The following is a 27,012-nucleotide window of genomic DNA, read 5'->3' as shown; positions in this document are numbered from 1 at the left end:
ATTGTAAAGCGCTTTGGGAGATCTTCATTGACTTGAAAAGCGCCATAGAAATGTAGACCATTTACCATTTTTACATCCTCAATAGTTTCCAAGATATTCAATGGCAAAATGAGGCCAAGACTTTTGGAACACCCCCTATTTTCTCATAACCCGCAGCAGTTTTGGATGTTATTGGAAAATTAGACGTTGAGGAGAACGATTTTTGGGGTGTCGTCAAATATTTGGAATCTTTGATACTTTCTATCAATGCCGGCAACTCCAGTAAGATCGCCCTGGTCTGTCCTGGTTATTGGAAATGTTAACCAATAAGATGACTCACACTTCCTAGTTGCACCACAGTTGTACCATTTGACAGAAATGGACTGAACAATGAAAAAAAAAACAAAATTGGAAACCGAGGAAGTATATATTTACTTGACGTGCTATTTACCAATAAACACGTTTGCTAGGACAGTTCTCTCAACAGTAAGGCTTCTCCATTGGCTGTTTCTTGGGGACGGACTCCACCGATTGGTCATCAAGTCCACCAGGGGGCGACCTTATCTTAAAACGACGTGCTGGTTTTCTGCTCAGATGTGGTGCAAAATCTTCCATCGGGTAGACCTTAGATATTGGACATCCGTCGTCCCCGTGCACCTCCCAGTGATGCCCGTAGCCTTGGTTCTCTGGCCCTGAGTACAAAACATGATTAGGACCAACAGTTTAGTCTAGTTTGACCTACCGTATTTTCCGCACTATAAGGCGCACCTAAAAGCCTTTCTTTTTTTCAAAAGCTGACCATGCGCCTTATAATACAGCGCGCCTTATATATGGATCAATATTAAGTCGCAAAGTCTTGCAACTAATGCAAGCAACCGTCTACTAGATTTTCCCAAGTAGTCCGCGGTGTATGCTGGGATTTATATACCGGCGTTTCATTTCCTAACCAATGTGTCAATCATCATTTGAATCAGTCACTATTGGCTAAACTTATTCGGAGGTAAAGGGGGCGGATCCTTTTTATCATTTACAGGCTCGCATAGGCTAAAGGGGCGAAACAAAGCCTGCAATTGGCCGAAAAAGATGAATGTGAATCACACGTTGGGTTGCGCTACGGCATAGAGAAAACATGTTTTACAATTCTGTATTTGTAAATATTTGACTCTCCTGGATTGACTACACTCACGGTTGTAAGAAGACCATGGTTACGTATCATTATTGAAGGTGATGGCTGCAAGAGAACTTAGGTGAGCTATGCGGATTTATATTTTCCCGGTATCTTGTTTTAGAAGGATCTTGATGTTTCTGTGATGAGTCTATTTTAAAACTCAATTCAATTCAAAGTGTTTATTGTCATATGCACGGTAAAGAACCCCATTTCCCAGCACAATAAAATTCTTACTGTCCACACAGTTGTCAGCCAAAAATAAAATGAAAACTAAGAAATGTTTGTTTGGTGACATCGTACAGACACTGTTTCCGTACATGTCTGAGACACGTAGTTGCTTCTTTGCAAGCTTTGGGAATGTTAAGGGGGTAATAAGTTGGACCGAACCATCTGACTGTTTTGTCGACGTTCCCATTGTAGCGCCTTATAATCCGGTGCGCCTTATGTATGGAATACCGTATTTTCCGCACTATAGGGCGCACCGGGTTATAGGGCGCACCCCCAAAAAATAGTTTTTGGTCCTATATCTTCCAAAGATAAGGCGCACCGGATTATAAGGGGCTACAATGGGAACGTCGACAAAACAGTCAGATGGTTCAGTCCAACTGATTACCCCCTTAACATTCCCAAAGCTTGGAAAGAAGCAAATACGTGTCGTAGACACGTGCGGATGCGGTGTCCGTACGATGTCACTCAAATGCATCGTTTCAAATATCATTCGGAAGGTTAAAGTCTTGGGATTCAAGAAATGCCAACCATTCCTTAGTTTCTATTTTCTTTTTCGCTCGCAACTTTACTGTGCATATGACAATACACTTGGAATTGAGTTTAATTCACTCAACTCATCAAGGCAACATCAAGATCGTTCTAAAACAAGATACCGGGAAAATATAAAGCCGAATAACTCACCTAAGTTCTCACGCTCAATAATGATACGCAATTATGGTCTTCTTACAACCGTGAGTGTAGTAAATCCAGGAGAGTCAAATGTTTACAAACAAAGACTAATGAAACATGTTTCTTTATGGCGTAGTTTAGCAAGCTTGCTATTCAGTCATCTTTTCCGGCCAATTGCAGGGTTTGTTTCGGCCCTCTAGCCAATCCGAGGCTCCGAATAACTTTAGCCAATAGCGATCGATTCAAATGATGATTGACACATTGGTTAGCCAATGAAACACCGGTAAATAAATCCCAGCATACACCGCAGACTACTCCACGTTCGGGGTAAAATCGAGTCGGCGGCTGTTGAGTAAGTTGCGAGACCTTGTGAATTTAATATTGATCCATATATAAGGCGCACTGTATTATAAGGCGCATGGTCAGCTTTTGAAAAAAAGAAAGGCTTTTAGGTGCGCCTTATAGTGCGGAAAATACGGTACTTGATAAAAAAAATGTTGCAGAATTATATCCTAAACTGGACCAATAAATCTATAAAATCAGTTGCACTTAAATTTGTGTGGAATGTGTCGCACTTTCCAGTTTACATGAGTTTCCTGGAGTTAAAAAAAACTAGTTGAATTCAATTGTTTTGCTTTTTTGACACAGTTGATAAGCGTTACAGGAGAATAAATACTAGTGAAGGAAAATATATAAAGGGAAAAAAATACATTGTTAAATTTTACACCCCTAATCCTAATGGTAATTCAATTGTGAGCCTCCCAAAGATCCCCATCCCTGCAGATAAGGCACACTTTTTATGCCATAAATGTACGTACTGAGTTTTGTTCTACCATATGGCCCCCGAGCTAAAATGAGTCCGACGGCCCTGGTGAAGTTCTTTCTGAGCCGTTTTTACCTGTAATGTTCGTTAAAGTCGAGCCTGAAGCTGAGGAAACGGAGACTCTCATCTGAGCTGGTTGTTAGCAGGACCAGGAACTGCTGGACGATATCCTGACAAAAGCAGAAGACAGCCATGACTGATACAGGGTTTCCCCAGGATCTTCTCCATTTAAGTTTAGAACTTTTTGAGTCCTTTTCAAGACCGCAACAAAAATATTTTAAGACCATGCTCGCAACTATTGGTCTACTAGTGATCCCAAGAGCCAAGAAGAGTTCAAGAGCGTTCTCCATTCGGGCCCCGGTGCTATGGAATACTTCGCACTGAGATCTGATCTGCAACCTCAGTGGAAATGTTTCAATCTTAGCTTAAAACACACTTCTATTCTTTCATATCTGTGTATTATTTGCCCTCATGTAGGTTTTAGATTAGGGGATGGTATCATAATAGTCTGTGGTGTGCAATAGTCTGTGGTCTGTGCAGCCCTTTGAGACTCCTTGTGATTAAAGGCCATAAAATAAACAGAACTTGACTATTCTGGCATACAGACACTGGCACCAAGGGGGGGACTGCCCCCTGACCCAGCGATGAACCGCTTCAGTCCCACCCTTAGTCCAGGCAGACTAAGAGTGGGACTGAAGCGGTTTTGAACAAGACCGCGCGGGTTGTTGGATACGGACCGACCCGAAGGAAGGACAGGACCAAGTACATGGCCCAGACCCCTACTCAGGGTATGTCGCAGAACGCGGCAGGACCAAACCCTGCCAGCAATGACCCGACAGTGAAGACTGGTGACTGTGTGTAGGCAAACTGGAACCATCCACGAGTTGGGTCATCGGCTGGGTGTCCCTCCCACTCATATCATGGTACAGCCTAAACCTAGATATACTTGACATTCTCGTGCCGGCGTGATGAGGGGGCCCTACCGTGGCTGCAGAGCTGGAGCTAAGGTGAAGGCTAAGCAGCTAGCTGCATTATGAGCCTTCAATACCGTCCTTAATCATGGTAAATGTGAACTCTCTACCAAATAAGACCGAGGAACTGGCTGTGCAGGTGAAAAACATCAAAGCCTACTGGGAGTGCCGTTTGCTGTGTTTTACGGGAACGTGGCTCACGTCTAGCATCCCGGACGCTAACGTGGAGCTACCCGGCTTCAGCGCTTTTAGGGACAGACAGACAAAAGCCTGCGGGAAGCGGAAAGGAGGCGGACTCGCTGTCTACGTGGACACGAGGTGGTGTAACCCTGGGCACAAAAATTTCAATCTGCTGTAGGGACGTGGAACTTTTGGCCTAGCGTGTGACCTCATCCACTCCGCTGTTGCTAAACTACAACACAGCACCCCGAGGTCATCCTGTTCATCTGTTAATAAACAACAAAAGGATGCTGCTGGAAGTGTGAATTTCCCTACGGGGATGAATAAAGTATCTATCTATCTACTTGAAATCACTCAACCAAAACAGGTTAAACCAACGCTTTCCAAACCCAACAGTGGGTCAGATACTGACTGCACGTAAAGCTCCAATTGATGCTGTATTATTGAAAACGCGAAAATCTAAATTTTTTTCGATCGACGCATTGCATTTATCGGCCGGAGATCCATAAAAAAAAAATTGGTTTTACGACACAAGGTTCCATATATTTATCAGGTACTTGATATTCAGTTGATAGCTCTATCACGCAGATAAGAGCTACAAATGAAGACATTTGGGATGGAATTCAAGACTTGTAAACAAAATTAGCCTTAGCTTGCGGATATCAAATTTAGATAGATACTTTATTCATCCCCGTAGGCTAATTCACACTTCCAGCAGTCTACCCCGTTGTTTATTAACAGATTAACATGATGCCCTAGGGGTGCTTGTAGCGGAGTGGATGACGTCACGCTAGTCAAAAAGTTCGACATCCCTGCGGCAGATGGAAATCTTTTGTGTCCAGGGATACACCACCTCGTGTTAGCGAGTCCGCCTCCTCTCCGATTCCCCCAGGCTTTCGTGTCTCTGTATAGCGGCGCTGAAGCCGGATTGCTCCGGGTAGCTCCGGGTGGCTACACGTTAGCGTCCGGAATGCTAAACGTGAGCCGCGTTTCCGCAAAACACAGCAACTGCGCTCCCTGTGCGCTTCGATGTTTTCCACCAGCACTCGTCGGTCTTATTTGGTAGTGAGTTCGCATTTGACATGATTACGGATGGTACCGAAGACTTATAACGCCGCTAGCCGCTTCGCTAGCTCCGGCTCTTCTTCCACGATAGGCCCCTTCATCACGCCGGCACGAGAATTCTTCAGGGCAAGGAGTTGATTCCTTGAATAAACGCATTTTTGTGCGCTAAAACCCATGTCCATAAGATAGAAGTAATCCATAGTGTAGTTGTCAAAACGGGAAGAAAAACACCGAAGATAGAAGCAGATAATAAAACAAAAAATCACAAAAAGTGAGAAGTAACAGGGGAGCTGCTGGAAAAGCAGCCGGTCGATGGCGGCGCCGCTTTGATCTTTATGATGATTTAAGACTTTTTCCAAGTTTTTAAAACGCTGTGAGAAAGCGGACGCGTGGACAGATGATGTCGAAGAGAAGGGATGCCCCCTACCTGGTAAAAGTGTGTGAGGAGACGGAACTGGGAGCACTTCTTCGGTATGGTTTCCCGGAACTCTCGAATCCTCCTTTTCTCTTCCGCTTCCTGTTCGGCCGTCACTCCCCACTCACCCTGAAATACACACACAGTGGAAGTTGAGTTCCATGGGCGGCCTTTTTTCTCTCTTTTCAATCTCACCTCTTCGTCATTCTTCTGCTTTTTTTCCTCAAACTGCAACTGCAGGGCCAGTTCCTCCAGCGCAGAGCGGTACAAGGAGTCCTGTGCGTTCTGGAACTCGATGATTTGGTCGAAAATGGCTCTCAGCTGGTTCAAGAGAGACTTCGGAACAGGGTGGAAAGTCACGTTAAACGATGTCATACTTCCTAAATACTTTTCTAAATACAGTCCAGTCCCTCGGTTATCGCGGTGAAGAGGGGGAACTCTCCTGTTGATGCAATTTTTGACCAGTGTATTTTGACCCGAACTGAAGCCAGCAAGGTCTGTAGTTCCATGGATGTTTTTGAAGGTAACCTCCTGGATGAGCCGTACTCTTGGAGTCATTTCAGTTGTTTGACCACTCCTGGGAAGGTTTGCCACTGTTCCCAGTTGTCTCCATTTGTGGATAATGGCTCTGACAGTGGTTCGCTAAAGCCCTAGCCTTGGAAATTGCTTTTTAACACTGAGCCTTTCATAGGTTACAAAAGCAAAGGAGGTAATGTTATTAGAAAAATGTGAAAGCCACAATGCGTATTGTACAATGTGATACTCAAAATTTCCCAATAAAATTGTTTTCCCCCAGTTATATAGGATCTAGTTCAGTATTGTCACACAAATGCCGAGATCCGTCTCATTCCTGAAAAGCAGAATGACGTTTTAAACCAAAGACTAACAGTGACCAGATGATGAAGGTGCTGTATCTGAGTCCGTTTAGTAGGCTTCTCCTGCTACAGGTAACCATGAAAACCCATACTATCTGTATCATGTGGGGCATAAAACCCCTACCCCCCATAAACCATAACGGCTTGGAGAGGAATGGGTGCTGCCAGGCTGTAATTGCTCAAGACACACCATGGTTACTTGAGGTAACCATGAAAACCCATACTATGTATCATGTGGGGGAGAAAAACCCATACCCCCAAGAAAATAATTGCTAGGACAGGGATGGGTGCTGCCGGGCTGTAATTGCTCAAGACACACCACAGAAGGTAGCACACTTTATTCATTTAGTTATTTAGTTTTTACTCAAGAACAAACCTAATATGCAGGCTCAAGTATTTGCTCAGCAGATAAAAGTACTGTACTTTATTAATGTTATTTAGTTTTTTTACAAAAAAAAATCTCTACAGTTTAATAATTTACATACATACAGCTCAGTAGCCTAGATGGTAGTGTGCCCGCTTTGAGACTGGGAGGTCGCTGGTTCGCGCCTCGGCCGAGTCATACCTAATTGGTATAATGGCGGCGCCCTCTGTTGGCTGCGGCTGCATCGACTCGCTACAACGGGTCAGATGTATCGAAATTTCGTTCTGTGTACATTGTTACAAAGAATGACAATACAAAGGAAATTATTATTATTATTATATATATATATATATATATATATATATTCTGCCCTAATCCTATAGCACCCCCCAGAGGCCACACTGTGGAACACCTTCTCCAAGTCCCCAAAACATTCACCAGAATGCAGAACCCAATACACGATACAAATCCGCAAAGTCGGGAACCAGCGATAACCGAAGCGGTGACTCTGTATTATTGTGTTACCCTGCTGTTATTGTCGAGCAGGCATCTGGAGATAATGGTGTCGAGGAAGACTTCGTGCGCAGCGATGATGTGATCTAAATCCTGCGCTTGCTGTACTTTATTCCATAGCTCATCCCAGGAACACTCTAGCACCTACGAAGACGAGACAGGAGATGGAAAGGCACTATTAAGAACATTCCGCACAGGTTGATGCGCTAATCTTGACTTAAAAGCCTCTTTTTAACAACAGGACTGCAGTAACCTCGCTAATAGCCTGACCTCAAAGGTGATGTAGTACTGCATTTGATGGATGAAGTGAACCATTTCGGACGCTAAGATGTGGCACTGGTGCAGCACCCCGGACAGCTCTGTGAGAAAAGCAAGCACAAAAGTTAAGCCGAGTAAAATGATTCCAGGACGATTTTAAAACTTTTTACGTGTGTGGATTAGGGCTGCACGATTTTTGGGAAAAAACGAAATGATTTTTTAGACCAGTATTGCAATTTCGATGCAATTTTTAATTTTAGAATTAAAAAAGGATTTTCTATGCTACTTTTGTTTTTTTGAGTATTTGTCGAGGACTGTTATTCTCAGCTCAAAAATGACCTGAGACTGGGTTGTTAAAAAACCCAGGAAAATCCCCTCGAATTATATTTTATATGACTTCAAATGATGCGGCAGGGGTAAACCAGTGAAAACTGTCGGCTAGGTAGGTAGGTAGATCTAGATAGATAGATAGATGTCTAGATAGACAGATGTCTAGATACTTTATTCATCCCCATAGGGAAATTCACACTTAGGTCCGGACATTCTACCATGACTAACTTGATAGCTCATTTGAATAATATTAGAAGTATGCTTTTTGTTCACAATATGGCTGGTCATGTTGTTTACTTAGACTTTTGCAAGGCTTTTGATAAAGTGTCTCATGACAAGCTTTTACAAAAACTGAAATACTATGGTATTAGTGAAAAACTGCTTGAATGGATAACAGCATATTTGTCAAATCGTAAACAATGCGTAAAAATTGATGATGTTCTTTCAGCGTGGTCGGAAGTTTGTAGTGGGGTACCGCAGGGCTCAGTACTAGGACCATTATTATTTCTGTTTTTTGTGAACGACCTACCTGAGGCCATTCAAAGTAATGACATCTCAATTTTTGCTGATGATGCTAAACCGACGGCTTTCTTACCAAAAACCCAGGTTGCAGGAACAATTGATTCTCTCCAAAATGACATTAAATCGGTTTTTCTTTTGGTCCGAACAGTGGCAACTGCAACTGTCATCTCATAAATGCTTAGCACAGTCGTTTTTTCATGGTTCTGTTCCGCTGTATAACATTAATGATCATAATTTGCATGGTGTTACTAAACATAAGGATCTGGGTGTCACTCTTACTTCAAACCTAAAGTTTATCACGCATATCGCCAAAATGACCAACAAAGCCAATAACATAGCATCAAACATTTACAGACACTTTTACAACAAGAACCCAGCATTCTTAGTTCGAATGTTTTGCGTTATATGTTAGACCCGGGTTAGAATATAATAGCGTTGTGTGGAACCCTTACTTACTCAAGGACATTAACCTACTGGAAGGAGTTCAACGTCGGTATATGAAGCGGATACCTGGGATGCACAACTTGTCATATCCGGAAAAGTACTACATGGAATGATCGATGTGCCTTTTGATCAATTTTTTGAGTTCTGTCGTGTTGATGGTTTACGTGGTCACAGATATAAGATACGGGTGCCTAGACCTAACAGCAAATTGCATGGAAACTTTACTTCTTTCAGGATACCAAAAATTTGGAATTTTTTGCCTGACCGGGTTATTAGTGTAAATACGGTGCAAACCTTTAAGCAAAGGTTGGCAGAAATAGATCTGTCAAATTTCCTTAGGGGAGGGGGCGTAAGGTGACCCTATTTGGCCATGCTCACTCTCAGCATTAGTTTTTTTTCTTTGTGTCATGTTTTGATTAATGTATCCAACAATACCTTCAATATCCTTGTGTTGAGAAATAAAATAATAAAAGATATAGAATACAAAAATACCCAATATAACGTTTTGCCATCGAGTATTTAAATAGTGCTACCCAAAATACACACTGTAATAAGAATAGGGTAATATGCAAATGTGGGGTTGGGGTTTAATGTGGGCTTTTACTCCCCCGGGTGGAGTTAAAGAGCCTCATGGCATGAGGAAGAAATGATCACCTCATTACGTCGCATCGCAACAAGGATTCGATTTCGGTTCGTCGTGCAGCCCTAGCGTGGATGTTTACCGACCTGGCATCGCTTTGAGCAGCTTGGCGTTACACATTTGTCCTTTCCAGATTTCTGTTAGTATGTATTCCATTCTTTTGGCCCTCCACAGGAAATTAAAGACCCGCAGATAGTGGCCCATACACTCCCGGGTAAACACCTGTTTGACACACCTCCGTGAACACCAAAAGTCAAACTATCGAAAGCAGAGCGTTGGTATTTTACCGTAGCGATCGGTCCATCGACGTGGTAATCCAGGCTGAACACGTCCCATCCGGTATCACCAGGAGACACCTCGAGCAGCCGAACGTCCAGTCGTTTGAGGATTTCCACGTTGTCGTATTGGGCGTTTGTCGCTCTGACGGCCGTCTCCAGGATACCCGTCAGGTTGTGTTGGTACAAAGTGGTGGCCGGTCTCGCTAGCTCTGGTCTATGAAAAATGTGCAGAAAGCAATATTTGCAGTGTTCATTTGACCTGAGAAAAGTGATGGATCCCGGGGACTGGCATGCTCAAACATCGATGGGTCCCAATAGAGATCTATGGCTCCCCAATATAGATAGATACTTTATTCATCCCCGTAGGGAAATTCACACTTCCAGCAGTCTACCCCGTTGTTTATTAACAGATGAACATGATGCCCTAGGGGTTCTTGTAGCGGAGTAGATGACGTCACGCCAGTCCAAAAGTTCGACATCCCTGCGGCAGATGGAAAACTTTTCTTGTGAAAATCCAGGGATACACCACCTCGTGTTAGCAAGTCCGCCTCCTCTCCGATTCCCCCCGGCTTTCGTGTCTCTGTTTAGCGGCGTTGAAGCCGGATTGCTCCGGGTAGCTCCGGGTGGCTACACGTTAGCGTCCGGAATGCTAAACGTGAGCCACGTTTCCGCAAAACACAGCAACTGCGCTCCCTGTGCGCTTCGATGTTTTCCACCAGCGCTCGATGATCTTATTTGGTCGTGAGTTCGCATTTACCATGATTACGGATGGTACCGAAGACTTATCACGCCGCTAGCCGCTTCGCTAGCTCCGGCTTTTCTTCCACAATAGGCCCCTTCATCACGCCGGCACGAGAATTTTTCAGGGCAAGGAGTTGAAATTCCTTGAATACACGCATTTCTTGTGCGTTAAAACCCATGTCCATAGGATAGAAGTAATCCACAGTGTAGTTGTCAAAACGGGAAGAAAAAACACCGAAGATAGGTGCAGACAATAAAACAATAGGGCAGCTGCTGGAAAAGGCAGCCGCTCGTGGCAGCGCCGCTTTGATATGTAGTCTTATCCAGGTTGAAATTGTAAATCGGCAACAAATATATCATATAAATCTATATCCAGTGGGACCTCGCTACTTTGCGGTTCGACGTTCGCGGCTTCAGAGCTTCGCGATCTGCAATGGTTATATGACTTCAAATGATGCGGCAGGGGTAAACCAGTGAAAGCTGTCGGCTAGGTAGGTAGATAGATCTAGATAGATAGATAGATGTCTAGATAGATGTCTAGATATCTCTAGATACTTTATTCATCCCCATAGGGAAATTCACACTTCAAGCAGTATCCTTGTAACCACTGCGCCGCCGTGCTGCCCCCTATTTTTATTACAGTGTGTATTTTCGCAGATTTTCACTTTTTGCGGGGTTTTTCGGCGGAACGTCAGTGGACGCGGGATAAGGTGGCCGGCTGGACGGGACGGGTGGGGCGGGGCGTGGCGGGGGTTCACTCCCGAGCCGCGAGACGGAGCGAGTTCGGCGGACGCAGCGGCACACGGTGCGGCTTCCGCTTCACCGCCCCCCCCTAACCCCACAGGTCCCCCCAGCTACCCCTTTCCCCCGCGTCCGCCCGTCTGTCGGCCGGAGCCATCGAGGGCCTCCACGCCAAGCGCCCGACCCGCTCGGCTTGTCGCGGTGTTGTGCGTATCGCGCTCGAAAGTACCCGCGCCGCGGGTTAGGGGCTCGCTCGCGGGAGCAAACGGCGCCCACGGTGCGGCGCAAATAAAAACCCTGTCGTGAATTTGTCTCCGATCGTCCTGGGCGGACGTAAAAATCGCCCAGCTGTACGACTCTTAGCGGCGGATCTTTTTGAAGGGTCGTCGCTTCATCGCAGATTTTCACTTTTTGCGGGTGGTTTTGTTCCCAATTAACCGGGTCTAAAAAATGATAATTTAAAAAATAAAAAAATATTAAAAAAAAAAATATATATACCGTATTTTCCGCACTATAGGGCGCACCGGGTTATAGAGCGCTACAATGGGAACGTCGACAAAACAGTCAGATGGTTCAGTCCAACTGATTACCCCCTTAACATTCCCAAAGCTTGCAAAGAAGCAAATACGTGTCGTAGACACGAGCGGATGCGGTGTCCGTACGATGTCACTTAAATGTGTCATTTCAAATATCATTCGGAAGGTTGAAGTCTTGGGATTCAAGAAATGCCAACCATTCCTTAGTTTCTATTTTCTTTTTCGCTCGCAACTGTACTGTGCATATGACAATAAACACTTGGAATTGAGTTGAATTCACTCAACTCATCACAGCAACATCAAGATCGTTCTAAAACAAGATACCGGGAAAATATAAAGCCGCATAGCTCACCTAAGTTCTCACGTTCAATAATGATACGCAACCGTGGTCTTCTTACAACCGTGAGTGAAGTAAATCCAGGAGAGTCAAATGTTTACAAATAAAGACTAATGAAACATGTTTCTTTATGGAGTACTTTAGCAAGCTTGCTACGCCATTGCTAAACTTGCAGGGTTTGTTTTGGCCCTCTAGCCAATCCGAGGCTCCGAATAACTTCAGCCAATAGCGATCGATTTAACGGATGATTGACACATCTTTTTCAGCCAATTGCAGGGTTTGTTTCGGCCCTCTAGCCAATCCGAGGCTCTGAATAACTTCAGCCAATAGCGATCGATTCAACGGATGACTGATACATCATTTTTCGGCCAATTGCAGGGTTTGTTTTGGTGCTCTAGCCAATCCGAGGCTCCGAATAACTTTAGCCAATAGCGATCGATTCAAATGATGATTGACACATTGGTTAGCCAATGAAACACCGGTATATAAATCCCAGCATACACCGCGGACTACTCCACGTCCGGGGGAAAATCGAGTCGGCGGCTGTTGAGTAAGTTGCGAGACCTTGCGAATTTAATATTGAGCCATATATAAGGCGCACTGTGTTATGAGGCGCATGGTCATCTTTTGAAAAAAATTAAGACTTTTAGGTGCGCCTTATAGTGCGGAAAATACGGTATATATATATATATATATATATATATATATATATATATATATATTCTTTTTTTTTTTTTTTTTTTTAAGGTGCGCCGCTACTTCGCGGATTTTCACTTATCGCGGGTGGTTTTGGTCCCCATTAACCGCAATAACCGTATTCATTCAGTTTTAATCATCACAGTTCATTAGTAATACAAATCAGTTATCACTTCCAGATTTTTCAGGTCACAACAATATTGTACACTTTACAAAATAATATTGCCGAAATATTTATATATTCATGCAGTTTTAATCATCACAGTTAATTGGTAATACAAAGTAGTTATCACTTCAAATTTTTCGGTTCATATTTTCTTCGTGGTTTGCTGTCCCGCCACAGCTGTAATGCCTTCTCAAGGTCCAATCCATTATCATCCTCCTCATAGTGTCACCAGGAATACAATTTAGTCCATTTTGTTGCTAGTATTCTTTTGTTTATTTTCTTTCGTCGAATCGTTAGCTTCAACACACGTGTTTTCCTTGCCTCCGCGATCTTCTGAAGAATTTCTCCGCCGTTTTTTCGTGCCGGAATTATTGCCGTTTTTACCACTTTCTGTGTTATGTTTCGACTTATTACCGACACTGAAGAAATGACCAATTTTTTGTTGATTTGCACCTAATACCAACTGTTTTTTCGGAGGCAGACTTCTCTTTCACTCGACAACGGCCAAAACAATGACGTCATCTCGAAGCAACGAGATCTCGTTTGCCGAGATCGGCACGAGACCAAAACAACAATGGCGGATCTGCCTGACAAAAAGTTTGGAGTGCGGTAAATCTTTGTTTAAAAAAAAAAAATCCTTAGGTTTAAAAATCCATTTCTTACATTTTGATTGTAAATAATTGATTGTAAATAATGAATAAAGTACTGTCGTTTTACTTCAGTTACACATGTTGGCAAAAATGTGGACTAATTTCTTTCGAAGGAGGTCAGGAATGTTTCCATGCAACGTGGAAAAGAGCAGCTCGCCGTTTTCCTCGATGCCGTCACAAAAAACAAAAGAACAAGCCTCACCGTATTAAAAGCCAAAGTGTTTAAAACAGGGGTGTCAAACTCGTTTCAACTCGGGGGCCACAAAATAGAAAAACATTCTCTAGGGGGCCGGACGAGTAGATTAGAAAGAAATAAGGGAAAAAGAGAGAGAAAGAAATAAGAGAAAAAAAGAGAGAGAGAGAAAGAAATAAGAGAAAAAAAAATGAAGAAAAAAGAGAAAGAGAAAGAAATAGAGAACAAATTAGAGAAAGAGAGAGAGAAAGAGGGAGAGAGAAAAAGAAAGAGAAAGTGAAAGAAGAGAGAAAGAGAGGAAAAGAGAGAGAAAAAGAGAGAAAGAGAGAGAAAGAGAAAAAAAGAGAGAGAGAATGAAAAGAGAAAGAGAAAGAGAGAGCGCAAGAGAGCAGTACAAGTACAGCGTTTGTGAGAGGCGACTGGCTTTGGCAACATCAAGTTTTAACCTGCAGCTCGTTTTTCTCTTGCGCTTCTCTGAGCGTTGTCTCGCGGGCCAGATTATATCCCTTAGCGGTCCTGATCCGGCCCACAGGCCGCCTGTTTGACACCAACTGGTTTAAAACATACCATTCAGGACAGCATGGCAGCGCAGTGGTTAGCGCGTGTGCGGCACAGTTCTGAGGTCATGAGATCGAACCTCCTGTGTGGAGTTTGCATGTTCTCCCCGTGCTTGCGTGGGTTTCCTCCCACATGCCAAAAACATGCATGTCAGGTTCATTGGCCAGTCCAAATTATCCGTAGGAGTGAATGAGCGAGTGAGTTGTCTGTCCCTGTGTGCCCTGCGACTGACTGGTTCAGGGTGTCCCCTGCCCACTGCCCGAAGACAGCTGGGATGAGCTCCAGCACCCCCGCGACCCTACTGAGGATAAGCGGTGCAGATAATGGATGGATGGATGGCTATTCTTGATACATCACAGAAAATACACATGTGTCACTCACTTGAGCAGATCCATGAGATGTCTGATGAAGTCTCCCTGGCCCAATAGCAGGTATCTCCTCATGGCCTGCAGGTGCTCCAGCAACAGATAGCTCCGGTTTAGGACGTCAAGGAGGTATTTACTGGTGTCAAAATAAGCAGCGTCAATCTTTTCCTGGAATCCTCCTTCCAGGTCTGACAGCAGTTCTGCTGCTACAAAAGACAGAAGTGGAAAGAACCATTTCAAATACACCCATTCATCCACAGCAACTGGAAGTATTCAACCTCCCCTGTACAAGCTAAAAGCCAGTTGTAGTCGTTTATTGTCTTAATTATATCTATTATCTCACGATCTTACATCTTATAAGAACGGTTGGAAAAATGGATTGGTCTCTCAGAAACCGTCCTCTTATGGTTCAGATCCTACCTCTCAGATAGGACACACTGTGTTAAATATGGTGAAATGACATCTGAGCCTTTTAGTGTAACCTGTGGTGTTCCGCAGGGTTCAGTATTTGGCCCCCTTCTTTTCAGCATTGACAAGCTTCCATTAAGTGTTATTATTCGCAAGTATAATATCAGTTTCCATTGCTACGAAGATGACACTCAACAATTTCTTCCGATGGAGGAATCTGCCACACTAAACTGTGGAAATTAGGAGGCTTGCCTCACTGAGATCAAAGAATGGATGTCACTCAACTTCTTGCGTCTTAACTCTGAAAAGACCGAAATGTTAGTTATTGGTCCATCCAAAAACTGCTCTGAACATTGATGAATGAAATATCACCCAGAGTGACTCAGTCAAAAATTTAGGTGTCATAGTTGACCGCGATCTGTCTTTCCAAACACATGACAAGAATATGACCAGAACGGTTTGTTTCCTTCTACGTAACATTGCTAAAATACGCCCCATGCTGTCCAAGTCCAATGCTGATATTATAATTCACGAGTTTGTTACTTCCCGTCTCGATAACTATTATGCACTACTCTCCGGTCTCCCCAAGTCCAAAATCAAGAGCCTTCAGCTGGTACAAAATGCTGCAGCGAGGCTTTTAACTAAGACAAGAAAGTTTGATCACATGACCCCGATTTTAGCTAACCTGCATTGGCTCCCTGTTAGCTTAAAATGTGATTTTAAGGTTCTCTTGGTATTATACCAAATCATGCATGGACTTGCTCCCTCATATCTTTCAGATTGAATTTCCCCCTATGTTCCGGTCCGGAGCCTTTCCTCTGAAAATGCTGATCTAGTCATCATCCCAAGAGCCAAGAAGAAATCTGCATGTACTCAGCCTCCTGAGATTTTATCTGCAACCTCCGTGGAAATGTTTAAATCTAAGCTTAAACCACACTTCTACTCTATAGCATATGAATAACCTATATTTTATGTTGATAATGTAGGTTTTAGATCAGGGGATGGTGTCATAATAGTCTGTAGTTTGCAATAGTCTTTGATCTGTGCAGCACTTTAAGACTCTTTGTGATTAAGGGCGTCACAAATAAACATGACTTGACTTGAATTATCATTCCGATAAGAAGCAATTATGCATCAAATCGACATTTATATTTTGGATACAAGAATTTTATTTTGAAATACAATCAAAACCCCCATTAGTCCGCTTCAGCTCAGGGACAGATTTTGCCCTTCAACGGGGACGTTAGCTAAGTGCGTGTTATCGATGGAGAACGCAAGAACAGGCAGCAGGAAGAGAATCAATTCCACCGACTGAAGACAGAAATATCTCAAATCGAAACATTTCTTACCGTCTTTGGGTGTGTCCGTAGAATTGGACGCTGTCGTGATTTTTCCTGGTGGGGTTCTGTCCTGACAAACTTGGTGCAAGAAGTTGATAGATTTACCAATGAGCAGAACCTGTAAGGGGTAGCAGTGAGAAGCGCTTGGTGAGAACACTATTAGCCCAGGGAAAGCAGGGGTGTTGTACACCTTTTTCAAGGCCAAATTCAAGCACTTTTTAAGGACATTCAAAATAGGGTTGCCAATGAACTGGACCCTAAGGCAACGTGACGTAGTGTAATCGCAAACACTGCCTTTTTTCAAGGATAGAGATAGAGATGGAGAAATAGATAGATAGATACCGTAGATACTGTAGATAGATAGATATATGTCTAGATAGAGAGATATATAGATGTCTAGATAGATAGATGCCTAGATGTATGTCTAGATGTATGTCTAGATAGATGTCTAGATAGATAGATAATGTCTAGATGGATAGATAGATGCCTAGATAGATGTTTGGTTAGATAGATAGATAGATGTCTAGATAGGTGTCGAGATAGATGTCTAGATAGATGTCTAGATAGGTGTCGAGATAGATAAATGTCTAGATACCGAGATAGATAGATAAATATCTAGATAGATGGATAGATAAATGTCTAGATAGATAGATAATGTCTAGATGGATAGATAGATGCCTAGATGTTTAGTTAGATAGATGTCTAGATAGATAGATGGATAAATGTCTAGATAGATAGATAAATGTCTAGATAGATAAATGTCTAGATAGATGTCTAAATGTCTAGATAGATAAATGTCTAGATAGATGTCTAAATGTCTAGATAGATGTCTAGATAGATAGATAGATAAATGTCTAGATAGATAGATAGATGTCTAAATGTCTAGATAGATGTCTAGATAGATAGATGGATAAATGTCTAGATAGATGTCTAGATAGATAGATAGATGTCTAGATAGATAGATAGATGTCTAAATGTCTAGATAGATGTCTAGATAGATAGATAATGTCTAGATAGATGTCTAGATGCCTAGATAGATAGATGTCTAAATGTCTCGATAAATAAATGTCTAGATAGATGTCTAGATGCCTAGATAGATAGATGTCTAAATGTCTAGATAGATGTCCAGATAGATCGATAGATACATGTCTAAATAGATAGATACATGTCTAGATATATAGGTAAATGTCTAGATAGATAGATAGATACATGTCTAACTAGATGGATAAATGTCTAGATAGATGTCTAGATAGATAAATGTCTAGATAGATGTCGAGATAGATAGCAAGATAGATAGATAGATACTTTATTAATCCCTGTAGGGAAATTCACACTTCCAGCAGTATCCTTGTGTTGAAAAATAAAATAATAAAATAAAAGATATAAAATACAAAAACACCCAATATAATGTTTTGTTATGGAGTATTTCTACGGAAAATACACTCTGTAAAAAAATAGGGTAATATGCAAATGTTTGGGTGGGGTTTAATGTGGGCTTTTACGCCCCCGGGTGGAGTTAAAGAGCCTCATGACATGAGGAAGAAATGATGAAATGAAATGATCTGCATTTATATAGCGCTTTTTAAGTCCATGAAGACTTTCCATAGCGCTTTACAATGTGCTTCACATTTACCAATTCACCCACACTCACACAGCAATAGCGGCCATGCAGCCATGCACCTGCTTATTATTAGGGCATTAGGGATTCAGTGTCTTGCCCAAGGACACTTCGACATATAACACGGAGGAGCCGGGAACCTGCGAACTCTTGATCCCCAGACGAGCGCTCTACCTCCTGAGCTAATGCTAAAGGAGAGTCGATTCATCTCAAGTCTACCGTATGTGGGAACTAATGGGTGTTGGCGTCATTTTTAAGCAGACTTGTTTTATTTTTCTTCATTGAATGCACGGTCTATCGAGTCAGACTGCCATGGCAACAATTTCAAGCATCTACAAGCACCCGTATATACCCTGAAAGCACATTTTCTCAAAGCGTGTACCTTGCGAGCCTGGTCCATGGTGATGAACGACGGTATCATGGATTTCCTGAGAGAGTACTTGTCGTGCCACAGGCGATCGGTCTTCACGTTTGGATCAGATGCCACAAAGAACTTCAAAAGATATATACGAATCAGTGTCTAGGGAGTAAACACTGAATCCGCTCTCCCTGTTGGGCAGGCACCTCGTGGTATGTGTCTTCAAGCTCTCCGTCATAAATCCAGCGATATAGAAAGTTGAGAATAGGATGCGACACCAGGCTGAGGATGTGCTGCACCAGCGCCCTCATCTGGGGGTCTCCCGTTTTCCCATAAGCGTGAACAGCTGAGGCCAGCTCGCCGCCTTTCCGGCCTGGCGGCAAAACAATGACAATTCAGTCACCGTAGACCAGGGGTCAGCAACCTTTTCGGTTTTGAGTGCCACTTTCAAATTTTCTTGTAAATCAGGGTGCCACACCAAGATTAATGACTCGCACGATAATTTTTTTTATATCCAACGGAGCTGTGATTTAACACCAGTATGTACAAAATGGATATACAGTGGAACCTCGCTAGTTCCCGGTTCCACTTTTGCGGGTTCAGAGCTTCGCGGGTCTAAAAAATATACCTTACCTTCTCAATAAAAGCATTTGACTTGACGCCATTGAGCGCGAGTTTATGTCAACTGAGGGCACGGTGTGGACACTCTTATGGTGAAGGGGAGGGGGAGGCCCTGACACAATGCTTTGTCATTGCCGCTTCGCCCCCCCAACTCCTCCCACCTCACCCCCTTCTTATGTGGCGCTCAGTTTATCAAGGAGGGAACTCGGCTACGCGACGTAAGTATATTCTCTTCTGTCACATTTCATCTCAAGTTTGACTTTATTATACCAAAAGCGAGCGGTTGTTTGTACTACCAAAACACGGCTAATTGTGTGTGGTTTCGTGTATTTGTTGTAAAATCCGTCCGATGCCGCTAGCTAAAGTATGTTGTTATTGTCAGAAGGCAGCTCTTTCACTTTCATTAAAATGAACACAGACCATTTTTTTAACTGTTGTTTCCCAAAACGCTTCACAAACACTCATCAAATATCACATTTTCACAGTTTTTATTTTCAATATGTAACCGGTAGTGTTAACAAGCGAAAAAAACTGCGATGGCTGCATGTGGTTGAGAGCGGTTAATACAATCATACTGAATGGTTCGTAGTGGTTTCGCCGCAGTGCTATTCCGTGTAAATTGATGATGTAAGACATGGCTACACTTGTGGGTCATGTTTTGGTACATTTAGTTCCAGTGTGAAGAGTTATGAATGAGTCACCCAAATACTCCTTGCCATCATGCCAGCGATCACTTCGGTTTAATGGCGGGGGGGTATACTGTATACCTGTATATTAAGCATTTTTGAAGGGGCGCCGCTACTTCGCGGATTTTCAGTTTTCGCGGGTGGTCTTGGTCCCCATTAACCGTGAAAACCGAGGGATTACTGTACATTAAAATCACATAACTGACCAATTTATCTCCCACTTTTCTTGTTCATCAATAAACTAAAAAATGGATGTGAGCAACATGTGGAAAGACCTTTAGCCATCCGTGACTTCAACTTTTTATCACAAGAATCAACCATTCTTCATCAACAATGAACTACAATCAAAAAACAAGTGATATGGACAGCTACCATACCATTCATCAATGATATCTTGTTGCAGAAAATATTAAAACCTGAAATAACAGCAGCAAAGCAGAAGGCTACTTTAAAATAAGTACAACAGAAATAACAGCTGATCTGGTCGCAGATATAAAAGGTTTTCCGTGCTCTGCTATGCAGTGAGCAATGTGATAACTTGTTTCAGTGGCGGTGATTTTAGCAGTGACAAGGTTTTCAGAGTCTGTGTTTGTTAGCCGTACCTGGACACAGCGTGTTTTAATGTATCCGCCTGGTGAGACTCATCCTTGAATTCATGTTCTTATTTCATCTTGTAATGACGTCTAACATTTGATGTGCGAAGTGCAACGCTCTCGAGGCATAATGCACAAACAGCACGGTCATTTTTTTTTGCACAAAGTCCCAGTCAATTGAATGTTGACAAGACTAAAGAGATCATTGTCGACTTTAGGAAAAACCAGCCCAACCATGCCCCACTTTGCATCAACAACAAGGCTGTGGAGGTTGTCAGCAGTATCAAGTTCCTAGGGGTGCACATCACAAACAAACTCACCTGGTCCGTGAACACTGCATCTCTGGTTAAGAGGGCACAGCAGCGCCTGTACTTCCTGCGGAGGATGAGGAGAGCCCACCTGCCCCCACCATCCCTCATCACATTCTACAGGGGCACCATAGAGAGTATCCTGACCAGCTGTATCTCTGTGTGGTGTGGAGGCTGCAGCGCTACCGACTGGGGTAGTGTGAGGAGGGTAACGAGGACAGCGGAGAAAATAATCGGGACTACACTTCCCTCCATTCAGGACATTGGCCAGAAGCGCTGCTTATCCCATGCTAAGAACATTACCGGGGACCCCTCTCACCCCCATCATGGACTATTCACTCTGCTAGCCTCTGGGAAGAGGTACTGCAGTGTGCGGTGCAGGACCACCAGGCTCCGCAATAGTCTAGTCCCCCTGGCCATTAGACTGTTAAATGGTCAATCTAACATATAGTTAACTTAAATCTAAACGGCTGCTAATTTGACTTTTGCACTAGTGGCAGTTTTTTTATAGCTTGCCACTCCTTGCACATTTGATCTCTGCACTATTGTTACTTACAGTGTTATTACTTACAGTGTTATTGTTTACAATATAATGGTACTGTGTACCTGACTTGTTAACCTGACTGCCCATCTTGCACATCTGGTTAGCGTCTCTTCTTGCACTATCGGCACTATGGTAAATAACACAATACAGCTTTATTTATATCTGTACACTGAAGGACACTGAGGGAAACTGTGGGAGTCAGATCCATCGACATTTCGTTCTGTATACACGTGTACTAGAATGACAATAAAGTAGATCTGAATCTGAATCTGAATCTGAATCTGAATTGTCCACAGTGTCTGAAAAGAACAAGATTTTTTTCGCTGGAGGAGCTGTCAAGATTCATTCATTTATCGCACGACGGTGTTTCTGTGGGTGCAGTAAAACACGGATCTTTCCCCCCCTGCGAGGGTTGGCGCAGACACACGCTCACGTGGCAGAGGAGGGGCGCTACTGTAAACACGACACGCAACTGAAAATGTCTGAATTTCAGGTAAAAAATCATTATTATTTGTATTATTTTGCTGTGCTGGCACGCGTGTCATAGGTTGCTGACCCCTGCCGTAGACCCAAACAAGAAGGACTGACGGCGCAATCCAAAAGCCGCAGTTACCTTGACAGAAGTCGACAAGGGCGGCTAGGGTTTTCAGCCGGACTTTGGGGTCATACGTCCAGACCAAGAGCCTTCTGAGGGTAAGATTACTGTCCTGGCAGATGTTCACTCCCTGGTCATCGTCCACCTGCATCTACAGTGTACACAAAAGCGTTTTCAGCAAAGAAAGCAGAAAAACAACCTTTGATACTGAAGGATTTTATACATTTGACTATAAAAGATTCTATATGATTAAACACAAGTTACATTAATTGAGTGCAATGAAGATTTTCACCGAGTAGGCTTAAGTTCAATGAGCAGTGAAAGTTCAGGGCACCCTGGCCTGGTAGGAAATGTTGTTTACAGGAGTGGCGGGAGCTGATGTGGGGCTGATAAAATAATCAGCGCATCCAGACGCGGAGGGGCCCTGATGACGGAGGACGGCAGGCATTGTTTTGATAAACGCTCTCCATTGTTTTGAGGAACCACAGACATCGGGACGCTCATCTCTGAGGTGCTGGAACCTACGTGGGGCTTCCCTGGCACGCCCATGGGAGGAGCCGGCACACCAGCTTGCGGAAAGACGTGGGCCGAGAAGAAAGGCTGAGAACTTCAGGGGAGGCTTGACAGAGACTCGAGCGACACTAATTCGGCCATATTCCATGGAGTTCACTTAGTTCAATTATACATGAAATTAAATCTGCCCCCGTGTGAAAATGTCGGCTTTCTCTCGTCCATCTTTTCCATCAGGAAACGAGCGCGCATTGTCGGGTGAACGTAGATTGTGTTCGGTTAATGGAGTCAGAGAACTCATTCGAACAATTTGGTAAACGATACATTTTGATATTTCATTCCCGACAATACCTGAGAGTGAAGGACTGACAGGAGCCTGTAGTATTCCTTTAACTCCTGGTGGAGCGATGCACAGAAGCTCTAGGGGGAAAACAATAAGGCAAATTTTTGCATTGGTGGATTCCTTCCAGGCCAACTCCAAATTGCAAACCACACCTGTCCCACTAGCCCAAAAGCTCGATCGAGGCTCCTGGCGTCTGTGTACTTGCGGACTTTATTGTGGAGCCAGCCTAGCTCGGCCAAACTACTGCTGGTGTCCCTCAGGGATTTGCTCAGTGTCACCTGGAGAACCGCAAAGGTAAAACATGAAACTGTGAAAATGGAATGGTCGAGAATGGACGTAAGGACGGCTAGCATTTCATTGAAACCGATACTCTTCCTATTCTCTGTACCGGCCGACAGATGCTGGTACAGTAATCCCTCAGTGATCGCAGGATTTATGTTCCAAAATGGACCCGTCGTAGGCTATCAATCTACCTTGGTCATATCCCTCAAGAGGGGTGACCGACAGCAAGACAAACACATACACACAAAAAAAGAAGAAAAAAAAGGAATAAATAGCAAAAAAAAACACACACAAACCCAAATGCCCAAACACCCAAACAAGTTAGGCACCTCGGCACCTAAATTGGTCATATTTCCGTCCCTCCAGATGAAACGGGACACTAGAAAGCGGCCATGTCACTCGAGTCAGGGTGACACTTGCCTGACAGCTTTTGCTGGTTTACCCCTGTCGCATCATACAGGTTTCCTGGCCATCCCTTAGTACGCGTCCAAACATCCCCCAGCTTTATCGTCGACGGCGACTTTAATCGGGCATGTTTATGGACTGTACTCCCAAATCCATTCAATTGTGGACTGAGCAATTCGGAAAACACTGGACTATGTGTAAGGTGTAATGTGAGATCAAACATTCCGGTTGTATCCAGCAACTCTGTTTGACCCTCACCCGCCTCATCAACAACACCCCCCCCCCCCCCCGGAGGAAAACAAAGCCAACTTACAACAAAGTCAGTTAGTTCTTTGTTCCTTTATCTCTTTGTTTCCTTATCCTCACTGTAAATGTGGAACTGGAGTCGTCCAATTTCGTTGTCACAGCATATCCCATGTTGTAACAATGACAATAAAGGCATATTCTATTCTATTCTATCCTTTTACAACAACTCTCCTCTCATTCCTATCACCAACAAGGAAAAGTAGTAAAGTAAAAACCTTTTTTGACAACTATTAAAAAAAAATTATATCGCTTAAACCAAAGAACAAACCCTTTTAACAGACATAAGAAATAATAGGACTGTAAAAACGTATTTTTATTCATAGTTTTTTACAAAAAACGACTGTACCGACAAATAATTATAAGCGGGAAAAACAATGCACGATGCACATTTTTGAAGTAGAAAAACAGCGAAAAGTAAACAGTGTTATAGCGTGGGATTACTGTACTTTCCTTAAAAAAAATCTGGGTTTGGGGGGACATAAATAAAAGTCCCCTCAACCGAAAATTTAACATTTTTAACGAATAATTTCGGTTTCTATTTTGCATTATTAAGAATGTCTTAAGGCAACTTTTAAGCTCTTACAGCAACACTCAGCTTCAAATAAATTCTTGCTTCGCTTTTCGTTCAAAAAAATCGGAATTCGAACGCCGGTACGCTAGGGGCGATGCTGAGGGGCGTACGAGTGTAGATTGCCCCCACTCCTCGTGAAGAACTGTTTTCACGGCAACGCACACTCCTTCTCTGCTTTCGTTTTTCAAAAACGGTGAAGGGAGTGTTTTGACTCCTAATTATGCCTCGGAAGAAGGTTGGTGCAAGCAGCAAAGTTGCTACAGGTGAAAAAAGAGGAGTAGTGCGTACAACTATTGCATTTAAGAAAGAAATAATAGCAAAATATGAAGAAGGTGTGCGAGTTTCCCTTCTTTCAGGAATACAGCATGGCTTCGGCAGACAACCGCCAAGGTAAGAAATCCTACTCATAATTCTTTTCTTTATCCTTCAACTGTTCAACGACCTGATTTTTTTGTTTTTACACGTTCATGTTAGCGTAATCTTTCGTACGGAAGATTACGCTAACGCGAACGTGCGATTAGCCTGGGTTAGCTTCATGTTTACTTTCGTGGTAAACATTCAGGGTGTTGGAACGGATTAAAACAATTTTACATTACTTTTAATGGGAAAAAAACGACTTTGGTGATCGTACAAATCGGTTTTCGTACAAAGAAATGGAACGGATTTTGGTCGTCCAAAATCCGTTCCAGAACCCTGTTCGAAAACCGATTTGTTCGATCACCGAAATCATTTTTCCCATTAAAAATAATGTAAATCGTTTTAATCCGTTCCAACACCCTGAATGTTTACCTTGAATGTTTAACGGAAACAAAGCTAACCCAGGCTAATCGTACCTCCGCGTTATCGTAATCTTCCGTCCGAAAGATTACGCTAACATGAACTGTAAAAATAAAAAAATCAGGTCGTTTACAAGTCATTTAGCACCCGGGTCTCCACAACAAGTGGTGAGCGGTTCATTGGAAAGGGGGCTCCGTTCCAACACCCTCAATGTTGGGCTCCGTTCCAACACCCTGAATGTTTACCTGTAGACATAAAGCTAACCCAGGCTAATCGTACATTCGCGTTATCGTAATCTTCCGTACGAAAGATTACGCTAACATGAACGTGTAAAAATAAAAAAAAAGGATAAAGAAAATAATTATGGATAGGATTTCTTACCTTTGTGGTGGTCAGCAGAAGGCGCAGGTGGAGCTATTATTTCTTTCTTAAATGCAATAGTTGTACACACTACTTTTCTTTTTTCACCTGTTGCAACTTTGCTGCTTGCACTGACTTTCTTCGGAGGGGCTAAAACACCCGTACGCCGCTCAGCATCGCACCCTAGCGTACGCACTCAAGCATTATCGGCGTTCGAACTCCGATTTTTTTGACCGAACAGCGAAGAATTTCTCGAAATTTTTGCTCGGACTCCGATTTGTTCGAACTGAGAGGCGTTCGAAAACCGAGGTTCCACTGTATTTGAAGGTGAAAAGATTGAGCAGAAAAAGCAATTGACATACTGAAGTCAATATGGCTTTCTGCCAAAGTGCTCTCTATTGATCTGTTGAAACCTTAAAATCAACTTAGATTGCCGAGATATCAAATCATCGGCTGTCTAGGTTTCAGACAGAGCAATGGAATTCCAATTACCGTAAATTCCGGACTATTAGCCGCTACTTTTTTCCCAAACTTTCAACCCTGCGGCTTATTCAGTGATGCGGCCAATTGATGTCATTTTTCTAACGGCCGCCAGCGGCGCTCGAGTACAAAAGGTAAGATTTAGACCCGTGGAATATATGTGCCGAGGAAGACTGCAACTTCTTAGCTTGTGCACAAATTAAATTAGCGTAGACATATCCTCATCATGCAAATAGCAAAAAGAAAGGCACATGACGCAACTTTCAAGCTAAACGAAATCGAGCAGTCCGATATAGAAGGAAATAAAGCTACCGCACGTAAACTTTACTTTGCGAGCGTGTTGCTAGCGTGTTTCTGAATAAGGAAACGTGGGACGACGTCTATATGACAAAGTCCCTTACCCGTATTGAAGGAAGACGACTTTGATGACGTCAGTTATTAGGAGGAAGATGAGGACGGTTTATTCTTTTAACAGAGCCGTTTACTGTGTTGCGAGCGTGTTGCTAGTAGCGTTTTGCTACCCTTCACAGGCACGGTTCGGGATGAAAGTTATAATATCATTATTAAAGCTTTGAAAACTCTCGGTGTACCGTCTTTCTTTGTAAATGTGTGTAACCATGTATAATATGTATTTGCAACTGTATATTTTTGTACTGTATTTATTTTAGAAACTTATTCTGATATGTTTTGTACGAGCAAATGAGAAAGAAGGGGCAAACGCGGGCTGACGGGAAGTGGAGTAAAGGTGAGACGTGTTTGTGGACGCGGCAGACAATAGTGGATATATATTTTTCCCACCCTTACCTTTGGAAATATACACTTTTTTCCTTGGATTACTTTCAACGGGCACCTGGACTCTGCAGGTCTGCGTTAAATCTTAAGTACCGGTATCATTTTCCGTCCATTTTGCCGGCTGTGTTTTTTGGACTGTATCGGGTATGGGTTAATTTTGTGTTTGTATAGAGTTTTTACAATGTGGGCGCATGCGGCTAATATACAGGTGCGGCTTGTGTATGTACAAAATCGGTTTTCCTCCCGAAATGTGGTGGGTGTGGATTATAATCAGGTGCGCTCTATAGTCCAGAATTTACGGTAATTCATCAAACTGTGGAAATGTGCTGTATTTTTGTCCTTTCAGCAGGGTCAATTTCTTGAGTGCAATACACCGATTCAAACAATATCGAGTTTGTCTTCTTCAATGG

The 27,012-nt window shown here is 43.0% G+C and overlaps 1 protein-coding gene across 1 annotated transcript in view; it reads right to left on the bottom strand.

Moving 5' to 3' along the window:
• Window positions 1–387: 387 nt before the first annotated feature.
• Window positions 388–27,012, bottom strand: part of tubgcp3 (tubulin gamma complex component 3) — a 47,872-nt gene continuing 21,247 nt past the window's right edge. The window contains exons 8-22 of the mRNA XM_088330487.1: window positions 22,782–22,907; window positions 22,638–22,706; window positions 21,795–21,927; window positions 18,636–18,802; window positions 18,454–18,564; window positions 16,463–16,571; window positions 14,722–14,911; window positions 9,732–9,936; window positions 9,531–9,666; window positions 7,521–7,609; window positions 7,263–7,394; window positions 5,694–5,834; window positions 5,511–5,627; window positions 2,943–3,037; window positions 388–671 (exon numbers count right to left, since the gene is read on the bottom strand). Of these exons, the coding sequence (XP_088186613.1) occupies window positions 605–671; window positions 2,943–3,037; window positions 5,511–5,627; window positions 5,694–5,834; window positions 7,263–7,394; window positions 7,521–7,609; window positions 9,531–9,666; window positions 9,732–9,936; window positions 14,722–14,911; window positions 16,463–16,571; window positions 18,454–18,564; window positions 18,636–18,802; window positions 21,795–21,927; window positions 22,638–22,706; window positions 22,782–22,907 (1,887 nt within the window). The 3' untranslated portion in view covers window positions 388–604. The remainder of the gene's footprint in view (window positions 672–2,942; window positions 3,038–5,510; window positions 5,628–5,693; window positions 5,835–7,262; window positions 7,395–7,520; window positions 7,610–9,530; window positions 9,667–9,731; window positions 9,937–14,721; window positions 14,912–16,462; window positions 16,572–18,453; window positions 18,565–18,635; window positions 18,803–21,794; window positions 21,928–22,637; window positions 22,707–22,781; window positions 22,908–27,012) is intronic.

This window comes from Urocampus carinirostris, chromosome 3 (genome assembly GCF_059441175.1).
Source record: "Urocampus carinirostris isolate Australia breed hairy pipefish chromosome 3, RoL_Ucar_1.0, whole genome shotgun sequence".
NCBI classification, from domain to species: Eukaryota; Metazoa; Chordata; class Actinopteri; order Syngnathiformes; family Syngnathidae; genus Urocampus; species Urocampus carinirostris.
This window is presented reverse-complemented; position numbering and strand designations above follow the sequence as displayed.